This window comes from Odontomachus brunneus, unplaced genomic scaffold (assembly GCF_010583005.1).
Source record: "Odontomachus brunneus isolate Ranch 3 - 2012 unplaced genomic scaffold, Obru_v1 Obru_scaffold_138, whole genome shotgun sequence".
In the NCBI taxonomy this organism is placed as follows: Eukaryota; Metazoa; Arthropoda; class Insecta; order Hymenoptera; family Formicidae; genus Odontomachus; species Odontomachus brunneus.
The window spans coordinates 401,846-428,608 of NW_022639588.1; the positions used below are offsets into that span (position 1 = coordinate 401,846).

General features: G+C 35.2%; 1 protein-coding gene across 2 annotated transcripts; it reads left to right on the forward strand.

The window, feature by feature from the left end:
- Positions 1 to 1,299: 1,299 nt before the first annotated feature.
- On the forward strand, positions 1,300 to 26,747 carry LOC116850235 (metal-response element-binding transcription factor 2). Of its 2 annotated transcripts, XM_032828269.1 has the most exons (11): positions 1,300 to 1,606; positions 2,852 to 2,994; positions 3,077 to 3,277; positions 3,544 to 3,735; positions 4,051 to 4,223; positions 4,345 to 4,540; positions 4,655 to 4,896; positions 6,921 to 7,094; positions 7,185 to 7,404; positions 8,653 to 9,578; positions 24,927 to 26,747. In XM_032828269.1, exons 2-10 carry the CDS (start codon positions 2,866 to 2,868, stop codon positions 9,574 to 9,576), a joined length of 2,451 nt encoding a protein of 816 aa, XP_032684160.1. In that variant the 5' UTR covers positions 1,300 to 1,606; positions 2,852 to 2,865; the 3' UTR covers positions 9,577 to 9,578; positions 24,927 to 26,747. The 2 variants fall into 2 exon arrangements, with proteins under 2 accessions (XP_032684160.1, XP_032684162.1); XM_032828271.1 differs by lacking the exons at positions 1,300 to 1,606; positions 24,927 to 26,747 and adding an exon at positions 2,089 to 2,405 and having other exon boundaries at positions 8,653 to 21,136.
- Positions 26,748 to 26,763: the final 16 nt, after the last annotated feature.

The window sequence follows — 26,763 nt, forward strand, 5'->3', positions numbered from 1 at the left end:
GTGAAAATTGTAAAAGTAAACAAATTCACTAGGTGTTGACCAATGAAATCGTTGACCAATGAGATCTTCTAGTAAATTCGTATATTTTTGTAATTTTTTGTAATTCGTACATTTTTGTAATTTTCACCAAATTATTAGTCTGTCATTTTCAGCTGCACTGCTGAACAATAAGTTAAAATGATACAAGTATATTTTTTCTCACTCTAACTTATTGCACCAGTTCAGCAGTGCAGCTGAAAAGAACAGACCATATGTTAATACGCAATCGGTCGCAAAACAACTTACAAACATAACAGTTGTACAACACAACAGTTGTTGAGTAAAAATTATTTAATCTATACTTTTAAATCTATCAATAAAATAGCCCTCTTCCAAAAATCGATTCCTCAACAGTAATGTTGTCGAAATATTTTATGAACATTTTACTTCATTAGAAAGGGGAGTGACCTGAATAGTTCCATGCGATCGATATGATTTGAACAAAATATGAAATGTTCTCACTAATATTGTTGGAGATAAATATCCTTGAAATATCGCTCCGATATTGCCGCAAAAAATATCAGACTAGGAAAGAATACCAACCAGCGTATATGAAAATTACAGCAGTGTCGTTACAGAGATTCATACATTACAGAGATTCATACATTACAGAGATTCATACATTACAGAGATTCGCAGAGAAATTCTCCAGTATTCTCGAAGTGCTCGGGGTAAGATCCCTTATAGCATTGTTGTCTGAAGCGCGTTGGATGCTTCGAAAGCGGCTAACGATATTCCAGGCTCTGTGATAGGCTGGACCGAGCTCATGACGTCATCAGTCGCTCCCGGAGCAATTTGAAGCCGCTTTACTCGAAAACGGATGAACGCTCCAAAAAAGCATCCCTGCTACTTAACATCGTTAATTCCATGTATGAAAGAATCACCTCGAAGCCAACAATCCAGGTAGAACATAAAATCATATAAAAGTCAAAATGACGTCAAATGATATAAAAGTGATGTCATTTTGACGTCAAACAATATCATTTTCATGACAATTTCATGATAATGATGTCAAAATGATATAATCTTGACATGAAAATGATTTTTTATTCTACCTGGGTAAATAGACGCACCCTTGGCGACCGTTTGTTACGGCCCTGCGCGCTCATGGTGCCGTCGAGGTGGCGCGCTTGAGCCGCGTAGTAGTCCAGCAAGTGTTTCCCCAAACATGGCGGACGGTGTTAGTTCGAATTTCCATGGGACGCAATGAACGTGCGCCAAATTCGCCGCGGTGATGCCGATTGCTGAGGACGTGTGGTGATCGTGCGGCCGGCCTACTACGAGGCTGCTCGGGACGGTGCTCGTGATCGGCGCGACATCGCGCGTGGTCGACGTGCCGCCGTGCGGAGCCCGCGAAGTCAGGCTTTTGCCGCCGCCACCGCCACCACTACCACTACTACCACCGCTGTCGTCGCCGTCGCCGTCGTCGTCGTCGCGAGTGCGCCGAGTGGAGTGAGCTGACCGTGGCGGGGCCCCCATGGTTGTGTGTAAATGGCTGACCGAGAAGTCGGAAAATGAGGCCCGCACGTAACAGCAACGCGTGATCACCACGGCCGGAGACGCTGAGGTATGACGAACTGAGATCGGCGGATCGAGGCTCGCCGTGCCGGCGCTGAGAGTTTATTTACACGCGACGCCGAGTGCGCGCTGAGGCACCGTTGCGTCCGGTAACATCGGCACCGTGTTCACGAGCACCGCCCCAGTGCCAGGACCCATCGGTCTCGGGGGTTGCTTCCTTCTTTCTTTTTTTTCTTTTCTCTCTCTTCCTCTCTTTCTCCCTCTCTCTCTCTTTGTCTCTCTCACACACACACACACTCTCTCTCTCTCTTTCTCTCTCTCCCTCGCTGTCGCTTTTTCTTCACGCGTCCATTCCTCCTCGCCATGTCCGCGCCGTCCTCGTTGCCGATTGATCGGGCCCAGCGACGAGAAACTGTGTTCTGCGGGGACGAGTCTGTTGTGACAGTCGGCGGCTCCCGGGCAGGGTGTTGCGCCAACGGCACGACCTGCCCGTGAGTTGTTTGGCGCCGTGCGATCAACTCAGGGCGGCATCGCGGCGCTCTCACTCCTTCGGCGGCGAGAGTAAATGCGCCGGACTGTTTTTTAATGAGATGCCAATCATATGGTCGCAATCGCGTATCCCCCGAGCTAACCCACGCGACCGCGTTCTTGTACGCACCGTGCGAATTGTGTAACGTACCCGTCGTGGCAGGTGGCGGTGACCGTTCGCGATTTATCTCGCGCTTGTCGCGGTGACAATAACTCATTCCGGAAGCTTTCCGACCGTGTGATGGTGTAATGCTCCCGAAGATATCATACATCCCCACTGGTTCACTCCGAGATAGTTCCCAGATCGTGTTTTTGTCCAGGTACTCGCGAAAGCATTATGTTTATAAGATTACCAAAGAAATTATCTCTTTAATCAAACTAGTGCTGCACTGGAATTTCTGTTCCTTCTTCCTTCAATGCTATACATTTATTTCACTCTGAAGGCAAAAATGCAATCTAATTTAGCTAAAAGGATAGATCTATTATCGTTAGATGTGTGAGTTAACATACAATGATCAGAAAGCTCTGAGATATCAAGATGTATTAACCTATAATCTACAAAAAGATTTGAAGATATTTCTTAAGAAGGAAACTATTTACAGGGGATATATTTGGAAATAATGTTAATCTGTTTGTTAGATTACTTATATTTGTGGAAAATTTTTTTCTTAATGGTAATTTGCTTGAGGAAATGTTCATCATAAATTCCTTCTTATGTTATTAGCAAGATAGACATTTATTGTTTATTCTCTAATCATCAATTTAGAAACAGGGTAGAAAATGTCAGAACCAGAGGAAAGCTTGGCAGCCCCGGATAGCACCACGAGGGAACAGCGGGTTGGTTTCTCCCATGGAGATGACGTCCTTCAACACAAAGATGGCAAATACTACCTTGGCACAGTTGTGGAGGTATGAGCAGCAAAATAGTTTTGCTTATTAACTTTAATTGGACTTACAATTAAATTTATAACAATGATTTATTTTGCCATAGGTGGATATGGCGAGGGAAAGATGTCTTGTCAAATTTATGGACAATACGTCTTCCTGGTCCTCGTTTAAAGAGCTGACAAAGTTGGCTATGCCAGACTCGGATGTTATGTGTGTTCTTTGCAAAAAATCTCAGCCTAAGAATGACGATGACATTATAGTTTGTGACAAATGTGGCCGTGGCTATCATCAAAAGTGTCATGAGGTATATGCACATTAAATTTGATGTTGCAAGAAACTTGCTGGTTTTAGCAAAGCTAATACTGCACTGGAACTTGATTTCTTTTCACTTCAACATTAGATTGTATATTTCACTTTAAAGGCAAAAAGTGCAATCTAACTCAACTAAAAAGAACAAACCTAAAATTTTTAATAACTGGGTTATTACAAAATAAACTCTGATATAGAACTATAAAATGTAGATAAATAATAATATAAAGAATATAAAAACAGAAACTTGAACATTTGCAGCCTCAAATAATGAAACAAGATGGAGGCACAGATGCTCAATGGATGTGTAAAAGATGTACAGATAGCCAACCACGGGTGCGTGAACAATGTGAACCAAAAACTTCTATGGTTAAAGCAAATATCAGAAAAGTTTGCAGCGGTAGGGACCAACCTGAACCACCACCGGATGACATGACAAAGCTGCCGTATGATGTAAGAAAGGTTTAGTTATAAATTGTATACTACTGATTAGGCACACAATTATTATTATATGGTATTTCTGGTTTCTTATATGTATATACATATATTTATATGTATATATATGTATCTATATGTATATTATGTATCTATATGTATATGTGTGTGTGTGTGTGTACACACACATACATGTATATACATATAGATACATATATATACATATAGATATATGTATATACATATATATACACATACATATATTCTATTTCTCATACATAATAGAAAATGCTGAAAATTTTATAAAATTATTTTGATTATATTTAATTTTAGCCTAATATGTTAAATTGGGATGCACATCACAGAGTAAACGCTGAACAAATTTATTGTTATTGTGGTCTTAATGGTGAATGGTATGCACAGATGTTACAATGTGCTCGTTGCAAGCAATGGTTTCATGAAAAATGTCTCAGATGCTTGACTCAGCCCTTATACAGTGGTGATAGGTAAGTGTAATTGAAGAAGTGGTGGTATAAAATACAATATTTTTGTATATTGTTATATAAATTATTCTTCCTCTTATACCCTTAGATGATTAGATTATTAATTATAGGCTGCTTTTTACAGATTCTATGTATTTGTTTGTTCAATGTGCAATAACGGGAAAGAATTTGTTCGGCGTTTGGAAATGAAATGGGTAGATCTGGTGCACCTGATGTTGTACAATCTGACTGTTTATAATGCTAAAAAGTATTACGACTTGGACACCGTTATTGTACCTTACGCAAATGATAATTGGCTCACCTTACAACTCCCACAACGGGTGAGAGATTTCTACTAAAATACAATCTCTAAATTGATATGTTTTAATACATATGTTACATTAGTCGTTGCGATCAGTGATGATCAGTTACCACAATATTATATATTTTTTTAGATTAGAGATGTTACTGGTCAAATACGCAGAGAATCTATATTGGCAATATTGACAAACAACAGAAGCAGGTTCAAGTGTGGTAGAGAGATAAAGAAACGTACTACAATATGGGGTCTGCGTGTCAGACTACCACCACCTTGTCCAGTCGTCAGTCTTCCAGAAACTGGCGATATAGATGATAGTGTATTACGCAGTTGTTGGGGTGCTAATAAAAGACTGCAATATCTTCCTCCACAAATAGGGTTAGTATAAAATATTAAATATAAATTATAAAGAGAGAATATATAGTGTTAAATATATAGTATATTAATTATATTCTACATTATATATATAGAATATAAAATTTACTATAAATGTGTAGTGCATTGTATAGAGTGATTCTATTGGATTGTTACAAATGAAATGGCCATTTTTTAATTTAAGTTTTTAATTTATAAACGTAAAACATATTTTATCAATCAAAGTAGTTTCCATCGGCTTCAATGCAACGCTTCTCACAACGCGATACGGGTGCATTAATGCATTTCTCATAGAAATTGAGAAAACGAGAAGCAGTAAAGTATATTTTTTACATCGACTTTATTTTTTAACACTTTTTCCTTTGAAAATTTGTTGAGATACTTACATAAGTGATAACCTGTTGGTGAAAGGTTAGGAGAGTACTGAAAATGAGGGAGAACTTCACGCTTCAATTCTGCAAGTTTTTTCACAGTTTGTGTCTCTTGGTGAGTTTATGTAAGACCCGTTTGTCCAGCTTCTTTACCTTTCCCGAGGCTTTTAGATGTTGGGAAAATTGTGAGTACTAAATTTTTTATTTTCTCGACAATTTCTCAAACTGTCAGACGTAAATTTGTATCGACAATGTTTTTCAAAATCATGTTCATCATCAATTACTGATAGCATATAGCTACGAGGAAAATTTTCAAGGTCTATATCATCAAACCTGAACTCAAATCATCGTCTAGTGTGTGCTCCGATTACTCCATGTATTATTTCCAAATGCCATATTGATGTTTTACGTTGCCTCCGTCGCATTATGATCGAGTCCGAACTCGATCGAGTAGTATAATTATACAAATTACCTTATTACCATTAAAAGTGAGTAAAACCACGTATACCGTACAAGTGATGTTATGCACATGCATTAACGTGGGAAGCATATACTTTCCAAATAGTACACATACATTACTATCTGCATGGCAAAAAGTTAAACTACTAAAGTCGCAAAATTCACATTACTAAAAACGGCCATTTCATTTGTAACAATCTAATAATAATTAAGCTAGACTATATGTGTGTATGTTGTGTCTATATGTGCATGTGTGTATAAAAACAAACAAAAATGATAAAAAAAAAAATTTACATAATTATTTTCCTTAGAACACTTATTTTGTAGGTATTGATACACTTTCATAGTGTAATTATTATGTGCAACCTTTTATATTAATGGAATTATATGATTATTTTTTATAAATAGTCTTCTCAACTCATTTTGTATATAAAAAGTATAAATAAGATAATAAAAAATGAATATTTTCAAAGATATTTTATCCAGGTAGCTTTCAATATAAGTTATGAAATATTTTGTATTCACTTTTCAATAATCTTATACTTTCCATGTACAAAATGACCTGAAAAATCCATTTACACAAAAACAATTCTATATCATTTGAGAAAATTGTTATAATTACACTTTCCGTGTCAATATACCTAAGGAAAAAATTGTGTCATAATGTAGGGAAATAGAAGTCATCAAACCATGTAAAGTTTTCATCTACCATTTTATTTTCACTAATAATAGAGATACAATTCGACTCAATTATTAAAACCATCCTATCTAGAGTATAGTATATTAAATAATTTTATAGCTAGGCTGCATTCCGAAATTCACTGCCAGTACTGAAAATCCATAGTTCATATTATACATATTATAGAATTTCAGCACTGACAGTTAATTTCGCAACACAGCCATAGTATATTATATAAGATAGCTCAAAAGTCTGTAATTAATTTGACGAATTTACTATTTTTATCATAGGTAATATATTTAAAATTCTTTATGCAAAAAAAAATTTTACTGGAACCCTAGGAAATTTGAAATGGTAACCGACTTGTGAGCTATTCTGTGTACATATATCATATATTAAATATATATCAAGTTAGTATAAAATATATTAATCACATATGCCATAGAGATACATACCGGAACTAAATAAAGATTTATACATATTTGTGGCACGTAATATGTAAAATATGACTGTTTCAGATTGCCAAAAAGTACAAAATCGAACACATTGGAAATGGCTGAGAATGTAGAAATTGCTGTGAATCCTTCAGACCTAATAATGCGAGGGACAATTTATCAGAATTCAGAAGGAGAGCAAAGTTCGGGTCAAAGTGCAAGTCCGAACAATCAATCTACACAATCCTTAAGAGAGAGGTACTTTTATATTTATTTATCGTATATTGCATGAAACTATTCAGTGTCTATGCACTGTTAAGTCATTTTCTGGCGACGATTCTGTTATAGGTATAGTGGTGGCGGTTTTGTAAAAAAATCATTCCCATTCCCTAAGTTGAGTCTACAAAGAAGACGTCGTTTAATGGCATTAGGTAGTACAAGAGAAAGAATGTTACGTAAACATAAAAAGAGGGAGAAAGACAAAGATGCTGCCATGGGAAAATCGCAAGGAGTTCGGGAAGCAAGATATAGGAAAGCAAGGAAATTACTGAAGAACGCCATTGCCAAGGTAGAGACAAAGTGCTGATATTTGACAATTTACTCGGAGGCGTGTTGATAAACTTTCTATCGGCGACACCGGTAGGTAAAGTGTTAAGGTAGTTGTATCATTAAGTGCCGTATTTTCAGTGGCGCATCAAATAGGCCACTCATACAATTTACTATTTATTCGACAAAATTGTTTCTTTATAGAGATATATATTTTACTATCTATAAATAATAAATAATTAATTTGAAACAAAATTGAGATAATGTGTATGTACATATATATACACACACATGTTATAAATAAAAAAAACTTTTAGTACTTTATTGATGCATCAATTAATCTAATAGAGATGCATAGATAATAAAAAGAGGTATATAAGTAATAAAAATGCGTATATGTATATGTATTTTGAGAATTACTATAAATAATGGATTTTTCAGGACTGTAATCCTGTTTATTTTCAAAATAAAAATGATCAATAATTCTGAAATTGTTGTGTAATATCTATATACTAGTCTTTAATATCATATTAGTTTGTCATCAAAGTCTCATTAGTAGTTTAGAAGATATTAAACATAGAAATTAAAAATAGCACACTAACCTCAAGGAACATATGAAAAGTGTCAACTTCAGTTGCAAATATCTCAGCTCTTGAACAATCAATCTCTTTCTAATTGCACTAACAATTAGATAATACTTCAATGTGTGTATAGGATAAGATTCATCGGATTCTCACTCATTTCAAACTCACTTCATGATACAACTATCTTAAGTGTAAAATGTAAGTAGTATCTCATTCAGGCTGCATTTTCTTTGGGCGTTTACATGCTTTAAGCACTTATAAGTTTCATTCATGCTTTAGCATTGTAAGCGCTCAGATCAAATAACAACATTATCATACCATTATAACTGTTGCTCACTAATGTGTGTTTCATTAAGATAAGGTAGTAAAAGCCAAAGTGGATGCAGCTTTAGTACATGGGCTTCTCCGCGTAATTTTGCGATAGCTTCGAATTTTTAATGAAAGTTTTCTTAAGAAATACATAAATATTTTCTATATTTTTATCATGTAGATCTCAATCTCTTATTATTATTCTCATCACATCAAACAATTCTAACAACATAGGTATTCATAAATAGCATGCGAATCACCTGCCATCTTGTTTGTAATCGTTTACAATTATTAAAAAGCAATCGAAATCGACTCTCACGAGCTCGAACGCTCAAAGCCGAACGCACCCTCAGATTGCTTTCTTTTCTTTAATACAGAGCAAGTCGCGAAGTTCAGAAGCATCCGATTTACCTCCGACACCTCCAACTTCCGTTTCCGGGCCACCGACGCCACCAGCAACAACATCAGGTATGTTAGAGCTGTCCGTGCCTAGCTCCGTGGATTTAATACATCCTATGCCACCCTCGACACCTGCCGACACAAGCGGAGACGAGACCAGTTCAAGAGGAACTCTCGACTCCTTTATTCCACCGCCCAAAGATTTTGAAGGAAAAAATAATCCGTTCAGAAATCTTAGTGATATAGTGGGCACGCCGGTGGGTAGTCTTAATCAACCGAATTCGAGTACGCCGTTAACTTACAATCCGTGTCCCATTACCTTGCCTCTACCACTGACGCCTGTGATCCCGCAACCGCCTGTGGTAGCCAAAAGGCAGCTATCGGAGAAGGATATAATCGTCGACAGGAATGGTCAAGTGAAACGCAGAAGACAGCATCGACGAGGACGTCCATCTCAACAGCAGATGCAGCAGCAATTCCAACAAACCGCCAGTAAGACGGCAACTATTCTGCCAGCTCGTAATAATGAAGTTAAAAGTGAATTCGCCAGGAATTTAAGAAGTTCATTTAATGGTGCCTCGGCAAGTGCGAATAGTCAAATTGGAAACTGTGTCGATTATGCCTTAAACGGTAGGAGGTTGAGACAGCGGAATAACGAAAAATTACCTCCTCCCGAGCCGCAGCCGCAACGGAAGGGCAACATGTCATCATCGCCAAAGTGTTCGCCAGTGAAGCAAAGTGCGCCTGACATATCTCTGGATGAGCTGAAGTCGTCAGTGAATATTTACTTCGGCGCGGCTAATAGAATAGCCGCTGGTGAAAAGTTCGTCATCAAAGCGAAGAGGATAAGGCCGGACGGTCAGATACAATACCTCATCGAATGGGAGGGACTCAATACTTAACGGTAAATAAATAATCAGCTTACGACGAAATGTATTGCAATCGTATACAAAGTTTAAGTTGACATCAAGCTAAGTAAGGCAACGATTAGCTGCCCGAACTCTTGTAATTAATTCTCTGTGTTTTACAGCGAAAAAAAATTGTGACCTTTTGTTTTGCGTCACATATGCACTGCCACTTGTTAAGTACATTTTATAACAAAAAAAATGTGACGCATTTATCAGTGTAGAATATGCGAATGTTCTTGTAAATGTAAAGCTATATTTCGTTGATCCATTAACGTAATTCTTGTTATACTCTGTTTTTATGGCGATCGATGAGTTTCATTGCCAATTGATGAATTTGCGTCGTCACTGGTTTCAAGTGAAATTCCTTCGATCATCCGTCAAATAGTGCGTTATATCATCTCGTGATATCAGTCCATTCGAAAAGAAACTGTGAAATGGCACTATGAAAAGGTATACCGTCCGTGTTGATTCTCCAACACGTATATCTTGCTCTCGTGTATGCATTCATTTGAAAGTGAGTGAATGGAAATGCTCGTTTAAGAAACGTTTACAAGAACAATCTGGTTTATTGCTTATTGATTGTAAATAGTGTAGCATAGTAGACTTGCGGAAAGAATCAATGAATGTAAGCTGCGTGAAAGGGAAATTTCGCGAGCTTTACATCCATCACCCAATGGAAAAATTGGCCAATTTTCCCTCAATATTGGGAATAAGTCTTGAGTATGACGATAAAGGAGAAAGTGGATTGAAACAGACAGTTGTTCCTCTCACTTGAGCTAACGTATTAGCGAATGTTGACGATTGATAGTAAAAAAGTAAAAAACAAAGCAGACATCCTGCGCAAAGGATTATTTTTCAATACACTCGTAGAGGTAGTCTCCGGCTACTGTAACTTCATTGTCTTGTACTACATTTTTACTTGCATTTTCGTCGACGACAATACGACACGAATCAAAATTCCATCTCAAGAGATGAATTTAATATCTATTGCTGTGCAATTATTTTACGTTCATGCTCATTCGGTAAAATAACATTGCACACGTTAAAAATATATAGTGTTGTGCAACTTTATATCAATATTTTATATATATTATAATTATATTATAAATATATTTCTCACACAGACCACAGACTTTTTAAAGCGGTGTATCTGAGACGATGAAGATGCAGACCTAGCATTGCTCATTATTATACAAGACTAAGAAAAAAAACGATATACCTATTTCGTACCGTATGAAATTGAAAAATGAATCGTTCGTTGAATATGTAAGTAATTGGCCAAGTTATCTGTGCAAAAACGATATTATGAAATTACGACTAGAACAGTTTCATCGAGTATACCAATACGTGAGCTCATTGTCGTGTTGTAGTGGCACGTTGTAAAGACGATCTTCGTGCACTGAACAGCTAGAACATTAAAAAAAAGAAGAGGAAAAAATAAACAACTGCAATTGTACATACATAGAATTTGTATTCGAGAGAAGCAGTCACGTAGCACACAGTCTAGACATGGTAGTAGTCGATAAATGTAACAGTGTCACAAATTCTCTTACGCGATAATTTTTGATACAGATTATTTTATACAACTCTGGATCCTGCTGGGATTATTGTGTATAAGACGCATTTTTGTACCTCAGACTGCACAGAATCTATGGTCATAACTTACTAATCAGAAAATATCGGAAGCAACTATATAAGCGTTACGATGTGTAGACATTTTTGCAGTAGCCGTCGTTAGAATATCAAATCAAAAGGAGCTTATTAGAAGGAATTAATCAACAACACGGTTTCCGTCTACGACGAATTATTCGACATTCACTTTTGCGCTTGAGATTCTTTTTTGTATTTTACGAGTACACAAGCTCACCTCATTGCGACGCATTGTTAACGGGAAACTAGCATGACATACAGATTCGTGTTTCTTACTTGTTTGTTACGCAAAAATTTGCATGCAATACAAATCTTTTGCCTATGATCTTGTAACTAATATAACTATTTTTTTAGAGTGCTTTAATACACCTATTTCTCGTCAAATTATTTGAGTTCACTGGATAAAATGGAGTTACTAATTAAATTATGCTATCTTAGGTAGAATTTCGTGCGAGTTTCCCAGTTTATTAAAATGACGAATCTAGATGATGATCTATCATGCTTGGCTCGACTTATTTATAAAATAAGTACTCATTACCACTATTTATTTAAATTTCCAAATGCAATGGCATGTTTGCATTTTTTATTTCATAGAAGAGGCTCAAGGCAATCTGAGGCCACTGTGGTATGAGACGATAAGTTCTTTTACTTGTTCTTTTTTTCTTTTTACTATACTTTTAGCAAAACATTACTAAGAAATGTCAACCAAAACTTCGCGAATCTTCCTTTCACCGTAAGAGGTCTTTTTAGTGAATAGTTTTGATAAAATTTATACTATACTAAGTTTTGTAATTCTTTCTTTCGACTGTGAGAAATGTTTATGTTTTGTATGAGTATTTCTTGTATCGTTCATAATGTATTCATTTTCGACGTTGTTTAACACTTTGACTACCACGATATATTCGAGTGTCAGTTCCAACCAAGCCCAAATTTTCCGGCCATCGTGTGCAACGCTATATAGTGTGTGTACAGAGTTAGATTACTTAAAGAAACCAATGGAAAAATAATTGATGTAATTCAATTGGTTAAAATACGCCAACACGACGTTACATCGAGGTTTGCATCGAGGGCCGGTGATTAGCTTGTCGTCACTAAGAAACAATGTCTTGACACTGTAAAAATACAAATGTCATTAATTTATTATTTCATACTTTATATTAATGTAGATACAGCAAATTGTATGAAACAACAGCTTTACCATATAATTTATCGATAAATTGTTGCATAACATTTGTTGATCATTGATCAATTATTGATCAGCTGTGACGAAGCGATATGAAATGAATGATATGAAAGATGTTCCTGGTATCGTTTCGTCCTTAAGCACTTACCACAGACAAAATTAACGCATAATGATTATATTATCGATGAGTCGTATGTTAATAATGATTAAAATTATATTGTATTATTTGAATCACTTTCAAGTAATATAATTGGTATACCAAAAATGATAAAAAGCAATAAATAAATGAGATAAATTGATTCTAAGTAAATAAAATCGTCACTTAAATATTGGTTAACGTGACAGTCAAAGTGCTAAAGATTTTTTACTTTATGTAAATTAATAATCGCGCTTTCACACATAGTTCTAGCAGATTTTAGGAAAATCTTTGATCCATACCACAGCACATTTTATAAATATCTCTTTCTCTATGAACGTAGATAATATTTGACGAGAACAAGAAATAGACACTGCCAAATTTCTAAGTTATATTTAATAAAAAAAAGAAAAAACGCGTTAGATAATGCTGCGCTATTATATAGTAATGTTTAATTAAATGAAATTTTTTCAATTCGCACTTATCGTCGCTTGTCAGATTCCATACTTCCATACGTGGCGAATGCCAAGTGGAAGACTCGAGTACAAGATTTGGTGGAGACTCGTTATTGATTTGCGACGAAATTTCGCAACGAACCATTTCATACGTGCATGCATACGCATCCAGCAAGTTTCTATAAAAATGAAGTATAATATAAACTCACGATACTCTAAATTTTCCAAAGTGAAATTTTATTGAAAAAATGTAGTGACTGTCGAGCCACTCGAATTCAGATGATTTTTCACTCGTATAGAGGGTGAATCGTCAGCTGAATATTTTTATCCGAAATTCAAGGGCGAAATCTAATCCATCATCATGGGAACAAATTCACTCAGTATCAAGCTATTCCTTATCCTGATCAAGTGGACTGAAATGTTCACAAAATATTCACTAAAGAAGGACCTCTCAAGAGCAACTCGGCATCGGGTCGTTCCTCCCTGATGAAGGAAGTATTTTCAATCTCTGTTCGAGTGAATTTTTCCTCACTTGAAATGAGATTTTACTTCGAGAAATTTAGAGTACAGATACAATTCTCCGCAATCGATGTAAGAGGTGGCGTAGGGGAGGAGTGTAACACCTCGATAGGCTTATATTTAGTTTGAAATCTGGCAAATCAGAATCAGTCTTATCACGGAGTGATCTTTGATTGTACGACGAGACACTTCATGAGATCTGGAATACGAAGTGAGAAAAGACACTCACTTTCGCAATCTGTATTCTTCATTTTTTTCGATCAGCCCGTTCCTTTTATCTGATCCGATAAAACAAAGTACAACAACAGAGATAACGAAATATTTTGCCGATAGTATAAAATTTATTGAAACTGTAGCAGCACGTGTGACGGCAAAAAGCGGGTGAATCTTGCAGCGCTTTCTTGAAATCGCTATAATTCGGGAAATAAAACTAGATAATCGAGACTCGTGTAACATTTTCTCTCTTTCTTGTGTTTGTCACTCTAATAGATCGAAATATATGTCTCGATCGTAGACATATAAGATAGACTCAGCATATTGTGCACTTCCTTGTGACATATATCAGGTTCGATAAAACAGAGAGCGAAGCAAAACATCGGTGAATTTCTTCACTCTGTTGCGCGCACATTATTGAAAATAATGGTCGGTAGGTGACAATAATAACCCAAATGTATCATAGAATATCATGAATAATTATGTGAGTTTTATTTCATATTTTCTTTGAAACATTATTTATTTAATTAAACGTCAATGTTATTAGACTAAATTAGACTTTCAATAATTAAATAGACTTTAAATAATGAAATAATTTAATCATGCATAAATCTTTAACGAGAATCTCTGCCATGAAACTATCAAAAGACGGTTACACATTCTATCTACGCAGATCAAAACAGAAAAGTTCCCTTGTATATCGCCTCTCTCTCTGTTTTGCCAAAGACATGCATGCTGTAGTCTACTTTATATGTCTATGGTCTCGCGACCATCGAAATAATACAAAATACTCGTCCCATATTCGAGACTTATCATCGTACGATCAAGACACACCGCATATTCCAAACACGTTTTTTTCTCAAAACATGAGAAAACGCGTGAAAATATATTTGCCAAAATATAAAGCTATGGCAACTGTTGGGGAACTATTTTGAATAGATCTTAGATCGGAATAATTTCGTTTTCCCCATAAAACACAATAGAGAAAGTCGATAACGAAATCCATTCCGAGCAGTTCCACAACAGCTCCCCATGATATTTCCAAAGTATACAAGCTTCAGCTTCCCCTTCGCCACTTCCCCTCGAATAAATGGGATTAAAATGATACGAGGGAGTCTCGTCAGCGATCCGTTGTCGCTTGTTTCCTTCTATCGCAAGTGCTTAAATAGAATAAACAAACGAAAGTTCACCCTCGAGTGAACGTGCGTGTAGATCGAGCGTGTCCCTTTTTATAATTGCGCGATGTTTTGTACGTGAGTTTTACGTATGATTTCCGCGTGTGCGATAGGACGATCCTCGTAGTCGTCGGAAGAGAGAGAGAGAGAAGTCAGCCGTTCGGGTGTCCCTTCGGAAGCGTCGCGCGAGAGTTCAAGTTCGAAAGACCACTGTAACGCCGCGGTCGAGCTCGCGTCTCTCTCGTTGAGTTTGTCGCCGGCGATAACGGTCGTCTGCCGCTTTGCGAACTGCAAGAATGATCTAGTTAATTATTGCGTGATGACCGCGGCTTGAAGACGGGATGGAACCATGTGTGTGGCGAGCGAGATATACAGGCAGACCTATTCTGTAATCCTTTAACGCGTGCGTTACGAAGTTCGCAACGAATGCCTTAAGATTATCTATTCCATCGATACGTTTTAATTAATCACGTTGGCAACGTCGACTTCGCGTTATGCTATTTACAAATAGTGGCAAATTGTATTCTGTAAGCTGATTCAACACGATTCCTAAGGCATTTGCTATCGTTACATAACAATGCAGCGCCCACCGGTTGTAGGACAGCACTAAATGTTGCAATGAGATAGCTGCCTTTGTCATATTGCAAAGATCAGTAATAAGTGATTCTTCCATTACGCAGTCACTATAGTTCACTTCATGGAAAATTGTTTCTTCCCCACGACAGTTTATTTAGCTCTCCTATTTTTCAATACACTAATTCGCTATAATTCAATACACAAAGAACCCAAATTTGTGTTGCGAGATTATGTCTAAAAGTTTCTGAGGAAAATGTTTGTGCCAATGATGGAAATCTTAGATGATGCAAAAAAGGAAAACATGAAACAAAACTTAGCTAAAATAAGAACATTGTGAGATAATGTTAATGCTTTCTTGTGGATATCTTCAAGGACTTATCACTGCCGATCGTCACATTGCTCTGTCGAAATAGTTGTAGATTATGATTCGAAAGTTTCATTCTAATTTGCTCATGTGACGTCCTCACTTCTCTCGGCTTCCTTCTCGTCCATTATGTCATATTTCCGAAAAAAAACCTATGAACAGGAGACAATGCAAAGCACAAACACGGCATACAGAATACAATTTCCGCGTCCATCGACATGAATATCGACATGAAATCTGGATGGAGCATATAATATCAATTAAGCCTAATCCGCAATGTACTCTTTGTGTTTTGTTTCATTATTTCTTTCTTTCGTTTCTTGTCTTCTTATCACTTAGAACCAAGGAACGTTGTCATGTATAATTTCTTCTCTTTGAGGAAAAGTGTCACTTTGCATTGACCAATCAGAATAAGTCGTTTTAGTTAAGTAATAGAGTGACCAACCTTTAACTTCACTGATTTCATAGTGTCTCTTGTGTCTTTCGTTATCGTCGCTTCGAGATAAAAGTTAACGAGCTCCAGAAAAAACAAAAGACACAATTGTCGGTAAAACAGTACATCGAGAAGTAAAGACGCAAGAAATAAAAAATAGAAAACAGAAAGTAAAGAGCACATTGTAGACTAGGCTTTAAGAGGAGGAGATGCATTTTCGGTAAAGGGAAAATTATGTAGTACTTCGGGTCAGTCGGTTCATCATCATTCGGCTTAATCGTGGACAAAAAGATTGGCTGACTTTTTCTAATAAATTTTGGAACGTATCCAAATCCATCTTATCCAATGGAAGATTTTGCTTTTAAATGGGAAAATTCTCCCCAAACAGATGCGTTCTTAAACACAAAAACTAACACAAAAATAGCGGACAACGATCATTTTTTTCTGTTCACGATTATACATACTTGCTTTGTTTATATATATTCACTGGCATGAATGCATTGTCATTAACTAGGATTCATTCAGCGCTGCAAGTGTTTCTGAGCAACAGATAGAAACCAATCATATTGATTTACGTGACGCTTTGAAGCAATTGTGTCAAACAGACCGTGGCTTTTATTACAAAAATTTGATACCAATTGAATTCTCTTCTAGATAGACGTTCCTCATGCCGGTTGACTAAAAGTAAAAGCGAGGGAGATTTTCAAAATCAGCTGGAACATTTCGAGAGCTTGACGTTTTGTTTGCGTCAGCAGGAAAGATTATCTAAGGATAGTCAGAGAGAACAATTTGCAAAAAATTAATTCATATACTATTCATATACTAATATTTAGTTTCTTTAAAGCTCCCGGTATCTCGCCAGGGCCATCTTGATTAATGACGTCAAAAACGAGAAAACCCATGCCCAAAATTCTTGCTGAAATAAAAGGATATGTTCATAACATTCTCTTGGACCGACTTTTGGAATCAATTGAACACATTTGTCGAACATTTCAAAAACGTTCCTTTTGCTCCAGCAAGCAATAAATCGTGAAATTAACATGACATGCAACCATCTTTTTTAATTTATCTTTTCTCATGATTTTGTCTCGTTAATTGTATGGCTACTGATCGTCAAGGGAAAACAATCCAGCAAGCACAATTATATAGTTGTTACATTGTCGTAATATAACGAAATACATCAACACTATAACATGTAATTTACAATATAACATGTAATTTACAATATAACATGTAATTTACATGTATATTACACATGTATATTACATGTAACATACACATTAGTTGCAATTTCCTGCTCAAACGATATTACAGATAACAAAAATATAACTTGTAACATGTTACATAACTGTTATATTAATTACTACAAGATTATATAATAGTTATACATCAATATCAATTATGCTTAAACGTGATGTGGTTGAAATATAATTTGTACATCTCTCAACACACACTATAGATATGTAATTGAATGCAGCAGTTAGCAAGCTGTTCAGTCAAATATCAACCAGAAAAAAAGTATATTTCCAAAAAAACTGTTATGAAATAATTATTTCATAACAAAAGTAATATTTATATTAAATCTAACAATATAAAAGAATTTTGCCATCTTAGATTCGATTAGCTATTACAATTTATTAATTCCCGTCTCCATACATGAATTTCAATGGAAAGGATTATTACTGTGACAGTACTAATCCTTACCAATTACTATTAATGAAAAGAGCATCACAGTTGTAAAAATATACTACACAGCACAAATTTTGTAGTATCATGATTATTGTTCATAAGAACGGTGATTACATTATTAACATGTATAAATACGTTAAAGCATGATATTTTATATATGAGAAATATATGAGATATCATTTAACAGAAAATACATATAAAAAATGTTATTTAACATGTTATATTTAAGTTATATTACTGTTATACTCAGAATTGCTATTATAACCAATAAATCACGGACCAATATAACAGTTTTAAAAGATATATAAAGTCATATTGCAGTGGTATAAAAGTAGATTATGGATAACCTTAATATTAGAATTATGTAACACCTCTGTTACATTACATGTTACTTCTATAATACACGTGTATATATAGTAACAATATCCTGTTTTTACTGGAGAAAATTTTCGAAAGAATATTTCATGTGCTCAATCGCGATCACTAGTGTCATTTTATGAATGCTTTTATTTCGACGTATTCTGTAAGAATTTTTGGCGTACGTTTCCTCGCTTCCAACATAATTAATCAAGATGGTTGTGACGAGGACACGGGAGTTTTAAATACATAATCACTGAATTTTCTTGATGAAAGAGAGATTGTATGGAAGCGAATTAACCTTCCTTTCTCTTTGATGACGTAAAGAAAACATCAAATTGTCAAAGTATACATCTTACAATACATTAGCACTACATCTCTTATGTGAGATTTAAAGACAAAAATTGATGGATAGCTATATTTCTTTCACAAGCATTCCATCTTTGTATAGTTTAACTCCTATTGAAAAAAGCTAGACGAAACATTCAACAGGAATCAAGCTAGATAAAAAAAAATCGAATGCCTCCACTAAGGACAGCCTTTTTTTGGTCTAGTCTTCGCAGCCTCTCGTGAAATTCAGGTTATATATGTACGTCTATGGTGGACTTACGACATATTGACGTAGCAAATTTTTCCGAAAATACTACATATTTCAGTTTGTTGCAAACATTACAGTTCTAGCGTAAAATGAAGCCGAATATATCTGAAAAAACCGCGATGAAGTTACCCGAAATATTATGACTTTCTCTTACCACTAATTAAACCTTCCCCTCGTAGAATGCTTTGTGGAATGCTTGTCTATATACAGTAGGACCATGTTATAAGTCCTCCTGCTATTAGTCCTTTCCCCTCTACGTCTATTTTCCTAACACTAATTAGTTTCCTCCATATTACTGCTCACTAACTATTTCTCAACATAACTCTGCACGCACACATGCTTGAGTTTGCGCATACAGTCGGCAGAGATTAGACTTCAGCGCTATTGGAGAGAAGGGTCTCGTTAAATGTCCGTCTTATATTCCTACAATCCCAAAATTTGACTTACAACGAGCTTCTATTGTATGCACATATCGATGCTGCATTATACAGGGTGTATAATCGATAATATCAGCTGACAGCGAGAAGTATGCTTCATTTTCGGCGCACAGCCCTGTATCACACGCCGGTCGCTATCATTTAATGTCTGCTATTGTCCTAGGTGATCCTAAGAAGTAAAACATCTCTCTTACAAATTGGAAGTCATCTTTCTCTAGACATGCCTATAGAGTCCGTCCTATCATTTCCCATGCGCATATTCGCTTTCAAATATTGTTTAATTAATTTCTTAATAATTATTGCGAAATTTACAAAGTAGCTTCCATGTTCAGCTTGATCCATTTTATCTGCGCGTGGATGTTATACTTCCATTGTGTGTGTGTCAGACACTCTATATAGAATAGCATATATACATTAATAGAATAACGCATAGATCGTTAACAGGATTAACGAAATATTGTAACGCAAAAAGTTACAGAATAGGTCCGCGGTATGGATAACACGACAAGACGTACTGCCAGTATCGTATGTATATATTATCATCGTCAGACTCTTTCACATGTACACGTACACATACAAACACACATCCTCCTTTTGTCTCCACTCCCTTTTTTAACATATAACTATTCTACAATTACACAGAAAGTATTACGCATAATTATACGTTAAATACCGTTTCTTATGGCAATTATAGAGCACGCAACGCGAGCTCGTAAAGGTAGCGCTCGACGCGTTACTTCCAAGGCGGATCCTCCATGATCCCGGAGGGGTGAGTCGTCACTTCGGCGACATGTGTTTAGTGTTCTCCGTATGATATTTCAATGAGACTCCATCCCTTTGACACATGGCATCTCTCATGTGAATCCATCTAAGAACCGTAACCAGCATTATTGGCGAGTTATCACTAACGTTCAGCAGTAAAAATAACTCGGTGAGCGCTTAACCTCTTAGCTACTGTACGCCACTATAGTGGCTTTCGCGTATATCATCTTTCTGAATGATACGTCACTATAGTGGCTCACTCTTATTTCTAATAAATTATAATTTATTCATCTAAAACTGTATTCGAATGTACTTGCGTAGTAAAAAACATTACCAGACACAAATTGCAGTGCTGCATTGTTTACGCGCAGTTCACGTCGAACTTTGCCGTACAGAGATACAGCTCCGCGAAAAGTGCTGCCGTAGCTAAGAGGTTAATAATTATTGTTCCTGATTAATACATTTCCTATCAATCAAATTCTATCAAAGTTTTAAAAAAAGTACCCTAGTCGCAGATAACAATCATTAAGCGTTCATTGAGCTACTTTCTACGCTGAATGTAACCATCGTTAACCCATTTGCATCATTAGTGACTTGAAAAATATACTCGTGATACGATATTTCATCATGATATTTGCGACTACTTTCTACCATACTCAGAAGTCTAAAATATCAAAAAAATATATCCATATTACTGAATCCTAATACTATAGAAATATTTTTAGAATTGATAGCATTGCTTACAAACTGATATAAATTATTATGTTGAGCTAGCCTCAACTGCAAGTGGATATATTGGCTTCCGTGATAATGACCAGACGAAATAACGGATATATCCGTTTATGATGCAAATGGATTGAAGATCAAAGTAAATTTTTCGTGATTACAAGAAAGACTTCGGAAGTAATCGGAGAAGGATGGTATCGTCGACCATTTTTAATTATTCGATATAAATATATCTGGCCATTTAGTGTATAATAAAGGATTAATTTTATAATTTACAACTATCTCAGTGTTTTATCATTACGTGCACAGACTTATAGTAAACAATATTAGACATTTTTGTGTAAACTGCAATTATGTACACTGATTGAATGATGACAGAAAATTCGTCGACAGGAGATTATTTAACATTTAAATTTTTCATGCACGCCAAATCCCACAAAGTCGACAGTCTTTAGTCTTACCTGGTTGGTGCCGGCACGTATCAGGAATTATTCGCTTCATCGTGTGATCCGATAAAGTACGATGGTCAACATCTTCAAGGCTTTTGTTTTCTAAATCCAAGATGGAGTCTTGATATTTCTTTAAAACAAAATTTTTAAGAAAATAAAATATATTCAAAAAATGACTTACAATCGATTAAAGTTCCTGACTACTCGCCGCGGTCACCTTGATTTTTAACATCAGAAGCGAGCAAATATATATCCAAAATTCCTACAAAGTTCGAAACAAAACGATATATCCAAAAAATGTCACTCTTAATCGATTAAGTACACCTCTAAAATATTCCAAGTACTCCTCTTTTGCTCTAATAATCCGATAAAAAACTATAAAATTAATGTAACAAAGTAATGAGAAAATATAAATTAAAAAGGAAGGTTGCGTGTTACAATTATTTATTAATTTTTAAAACAAGAGGAAAGTACTTGGAGTATTTTAGAGGTGTATTTAATCGATTATTTCATTTTTTGGATGTATCTTTTTATTTCGACCTACTTTACAGGAATGTTGGACATGCATTTCCTCGCTTTTGACTTCATCAACCAAAAGTTCCGCGGCGAGTAGCCAGGAAACTTTAAAGAGCTAGTAAGAAAAACGTCTTGGTCAAAACCAGTTGAACTCACGAATTGTTATTTTATTCCATCTCTGTAACGAGAGAAACACTAAATAAAGAAGGCGTAAGCTTTTTTCCTTTGTATTGACAAAAAATTCCTGTGCCGAGCGCATCATGTTATTGTCTTATTATGTTATTGTCTTATCGTGAAACTTCAATTTCGTTCGTTGATAATTTTTCATACTTAAAGAGTCCATAATTAAAATAACGCCAAATTTCACACAAAATTAACATAAATTACAATCGACAATTACGCAAATTGGCTCTCTTTAGTTAAAGGATATTCTTTGCTCACTCGCTCTCCAATAAAACTGTCGTCAATTCCTTCTTCCACAAGAATGGCACACAATCAGAAATAATTCCGCAACACAATATCGTTAATGTAAAATGCAAAATTTACATCGAAATTTCAGCATCTTCAAGCAACAGAATGTTGCGTACACGAGAATTTTAATAGGAATTTGAAGTATTTTTCAGTATTTCATATGTGTATGTGTGTTTGATATGTTTATCAATATTTTATGTGTATATATGTTTTTGATATCATTTTATTCCGAATTTTCCGAAAATTCCGATTTTTGTGTTAAAAAATCGAATCGATATTGTTTCAACATCCCCCTGACACTCGATCTATATAAATTTATAATAGCTTGTAAAACATTATTATTAAACTTTTTAACGCAACTTTTTGTTGCTCAGAAATGCCAAGATTTTAATACAAATTTCGAATCGACAATTTTCGACATTACCGACATCGTTTTGACCAATTATTTTTTACTAACGCAAACACGCTTCTCGGAAACCAAACCGGTAAAAAAAGCATGCTCATTTTTTGTCTCATTTTCTCACATTCGTTTATTGGTGTTTTTTGCAGGCATCATATAACTTAGCGCGGATTTTAATTCGCTAAACGACCTGAATCGTTAGACTTAGTATCTAGGAAAATGAAAAAACATATGCTAATCGTGGTCGGTCTTGAATATCTCATATGCAAACTCCCTTTTTCTAGAGAGTTTGCGCTCCAAGTATGTCAATAGCAGTGCCATAAAAATATTCTTATAAAATTTAAAAAACGGCGCAACAACGCTTTTTGGGTTTCAAAACCAAATCAGCTGCCACTAATTCTCAACCTAATTTAAAACCCATCTTGTCTTTCGAGTTTTATCAAATTTTTGATGAAGCCGCCACACTGAGAAAAAAGATTGATTGATCTCATTATATTCATTATAAATCGTTATATATTTTCTTGTTCTATCAAAAAGTATTAACGGTGATACGTATATAAGGTTATTATCATTATAAACTATAAATAACACTCGTTACTTTCTAATTTCTCGAAGTGAAATTCTATTAAAAAAAAGTATAACTTGAATTGGAGTAATTTTTTATTTAAATAGAGTAAGATTTCCCCCCTGAATCGTTGAATGGATATTTTCATTGGAAATTGAAGAGTGAATTTGAAGCAAATTAATTCGCATAAAGTGTCTCACATAAAGAATTTATTTTTATCCACAAAAGACTCATGTTTTCCGTTAACGTAAATCAGACTTATGGATCCACAGAATTTGCATCTTATTATATAATGATAATTTGTTCAAAATTGAATAAAAGTTAAACTCACAGTTCAATTAGAATAAAAGTTTATTCTGAGTATTTTATATTTATTGTTTTTCGAGATTCAGCTTATGAAAGAAATACTTTAGAACTTCTTTAATACAGAACGTATAGTTTGAGAAAATTATGATATGATTGTCATTAAAAATATAGTAATTATTATGTATATTTTATAATATTTTAAGACAGATAAAGGCATTAAAAAAATTAGAAAAAAATAATAATTTGTGTATTTATTTGGTATTTTCATTGAATATTTCACGAAATAAGATACAAAGCAAAAACGTTTGATGTCTTCTAAGTTTATTAACCTTATTAATCTTATTTCTAATAAATTATAATTTATTCATCTAAAACTATATTCTAATGAACTTGCGTAGTGAAAAGCATTACCAGACACAAATCGCAGTGCTGCATTGTTTACGCGCAATACGCGTCGAACTTTGCCGTACAGAGATACAGTTCTGCGAAAAGTCGTAGCTAAGAGGTTAAAATACTTTTTTTCACTTGAGCCATTTTTTTCAAAATTAATTATATAGAATAAGTTTATATAGAATAACTAATTATATAGAATAAAATGAAAACTTCAAAATTACCCAAACTTTCAAAATATGTTTATCTTCATCAGTAGAATGAATATATGCAAGATGTTTTTCAACATTGGAATTTTAATCAATGGAAACTGCCGATTTGAATCGCTCCGCGGATGAGCAATTACTGACTAATCCCAACAGGCTTCTGACTCTTAAATATCCTTACCTCAAACATTTTTCCCACAGAGATTTCGCCAGTGTGTACAGATTTTCGAGAAATGTTAGATAATTGAAATCGTCCGGACTTCATGGATCCATGAGTCTGCTGAGAGTAAAGCCTAACCTACAATGTGCTCTTTGCGTTCTGTCTTTTCTGGCTTAAACCTTAAGGTTTGAGTCAGAAAGAGATAAAGCCTGATCTACAATATGCTCTTTGCTTTCTGCTTTCTCTTTATCTCTTTCTGACTCAAATCTTAAGTTTTAAGCTAGAAAAAGACAGAAGATAAGAAACAGAATACAAAGAGCATATTGTAGATCAAGCTTAAAGAGGAAGAAACAAGAATCAAAGATTCTTACACATTGTAGATCAAGCTTAAAGCTTCAATGAAATATTCGCTCTTGCTTCTGATGGGCGATATATTTTCATATATCACTTCAAGTAAATTTTCACTCGTTCCAAAGGAAATTTCACTCCAAGAAATTTAGAGAAATAATACAAATTTAATGACTTAAATTAATAAATATAGTTTTCCTGATTATACTTGTTTTGTTATGCAACTATAATTACAAATGCCAAACATTTCTTTTTTTCAGTGTACGGCACCATTGAGAAGCACAAAAACTTAAAATATATGTCTGGAAGAAACTGTTGTATATATACGGAGTTGTGTTGTGCGTTGTGCGTGACATGTATGACTATTTAAACGTCTCGCGCCTAATCAAATTGACCAAGTCATAAGTGAGTGAAACCAATTCGTAAATAGTCGATTGTACTGTTAACGTAAATCGGACGTTACGTTATATAATCACTGTGGAAAACTGTTACTTTTACCGTATAACGATTGCTGAGTCTACGGTGCCTGGACGATGGATGTATGTATGTGTGTATGTGTACGCGCGCGAAGATCGATTAATCCTTAATATTATCTTCGATAATAAATATAGCGTGTTAATTTGAATATTAATCACGATGTTTTATTGAGCGATATGTGTCACGAGACTATTTAATCACCAACATGAACCGACACTATTGTATTGTACGTTGAGATCGACAGTTTTGTTCCACTAAAATATTGTGTTCGATTATGGAGAAGAGAGGATGTCGCGCGATCGTTTCTAAAATTAGTAGCGTAGAATACGTCATAAGTTTCTCGTACCAGCAACGTGTTCGTCGTGAAGGGACTTTTATTCGTAAAGCGTATACTTTCGACAATATTCTAAGAGATAAGAATATCATTTTGTCCAAAGTGTTCGTTATTTCGTGCTACTCACGACTCTCATCAACGAATGATCGATCGACAGCGTCTTCGTGCCAATAAGAACAACAACAACAACTGTCGGAACTGACCTTCTTTTATATTATTTGCGAAAGAAGAAAACCCTCTTCCCACACCACACCACCGCTGTTCGCAGGTTCAAATTTTTTAGCGACATTATTCTAGTAATGATAAGTGAGACTCGACGCGATCAGCAGGCATCGAGAACCGCCTACGTGGGCGAAATCGAATCTGTAATTTTCGTGCGGAGAGGAATGACTGTAACGCGCGGGACGTAAACAAAAAATAACGAGGAGCGTGTACTTTATGCAAATGCACTTTGTTTGGTTATACATGTGTATGCGTGTGTGTGAATGCGTGTGTGCACGCCTGTGTGCGTACGTACGAATGCGATAGACCCTAAAAAAGAGACGAGGCAGGCGATATTTCGAAATCGATCGTTCACTGGCCTTGTTTACACCGGTCGTTTGGTACACGTATGTGCCAGCTAATAATTTTATACTAAATTATCTTTATCTCGCGGTGAGAGATGCGAGTAAACGATGGTGCATCAACCCTTTTGAACCGCTAGTCATTCGATACTGCTCATTGGAAATCCTCCTCATAAACCATTTTGCACATTTTTATTTAATAATGCAAAACAGACTTGATATTTATTTATACGGGGACATAAAGAAAAAAATGTTCAATGTTATGCATGAGAGTAGCATCCTTTGATCCCTCGTGAGAGATCGGTCAGATCTCTGTGATGCTGATAGTGATATTAACATACTGTCTAATACGAGTTATCTCGTATTAGTTGGCCTGCGAGAAGAATTCTCTGTTCCATAGGCCAATTAAGAGTTAATTCGCATGGGCTTTCTTTCCCGAGGAGACGAAATTTTATTGTGAATTTTATTGGATAATAAATATAATTAAAATATATTGCTGTAAAGGGGCTTTCCTAATATTTAATAAAAAAACATGGTTAATTAAGCCATTATGAACCAAAGCAGGATTTATTGTGCTTATAATTTAATAATATATTAATGCTATAGAGACATACAATATAATTATAACGGAGTTAAACGTTTTGGTCGTGTTTTCGACTTTTTTCAATGACCAAAAAAAAATCTATATATATATATATATATATATATATATATATATATATA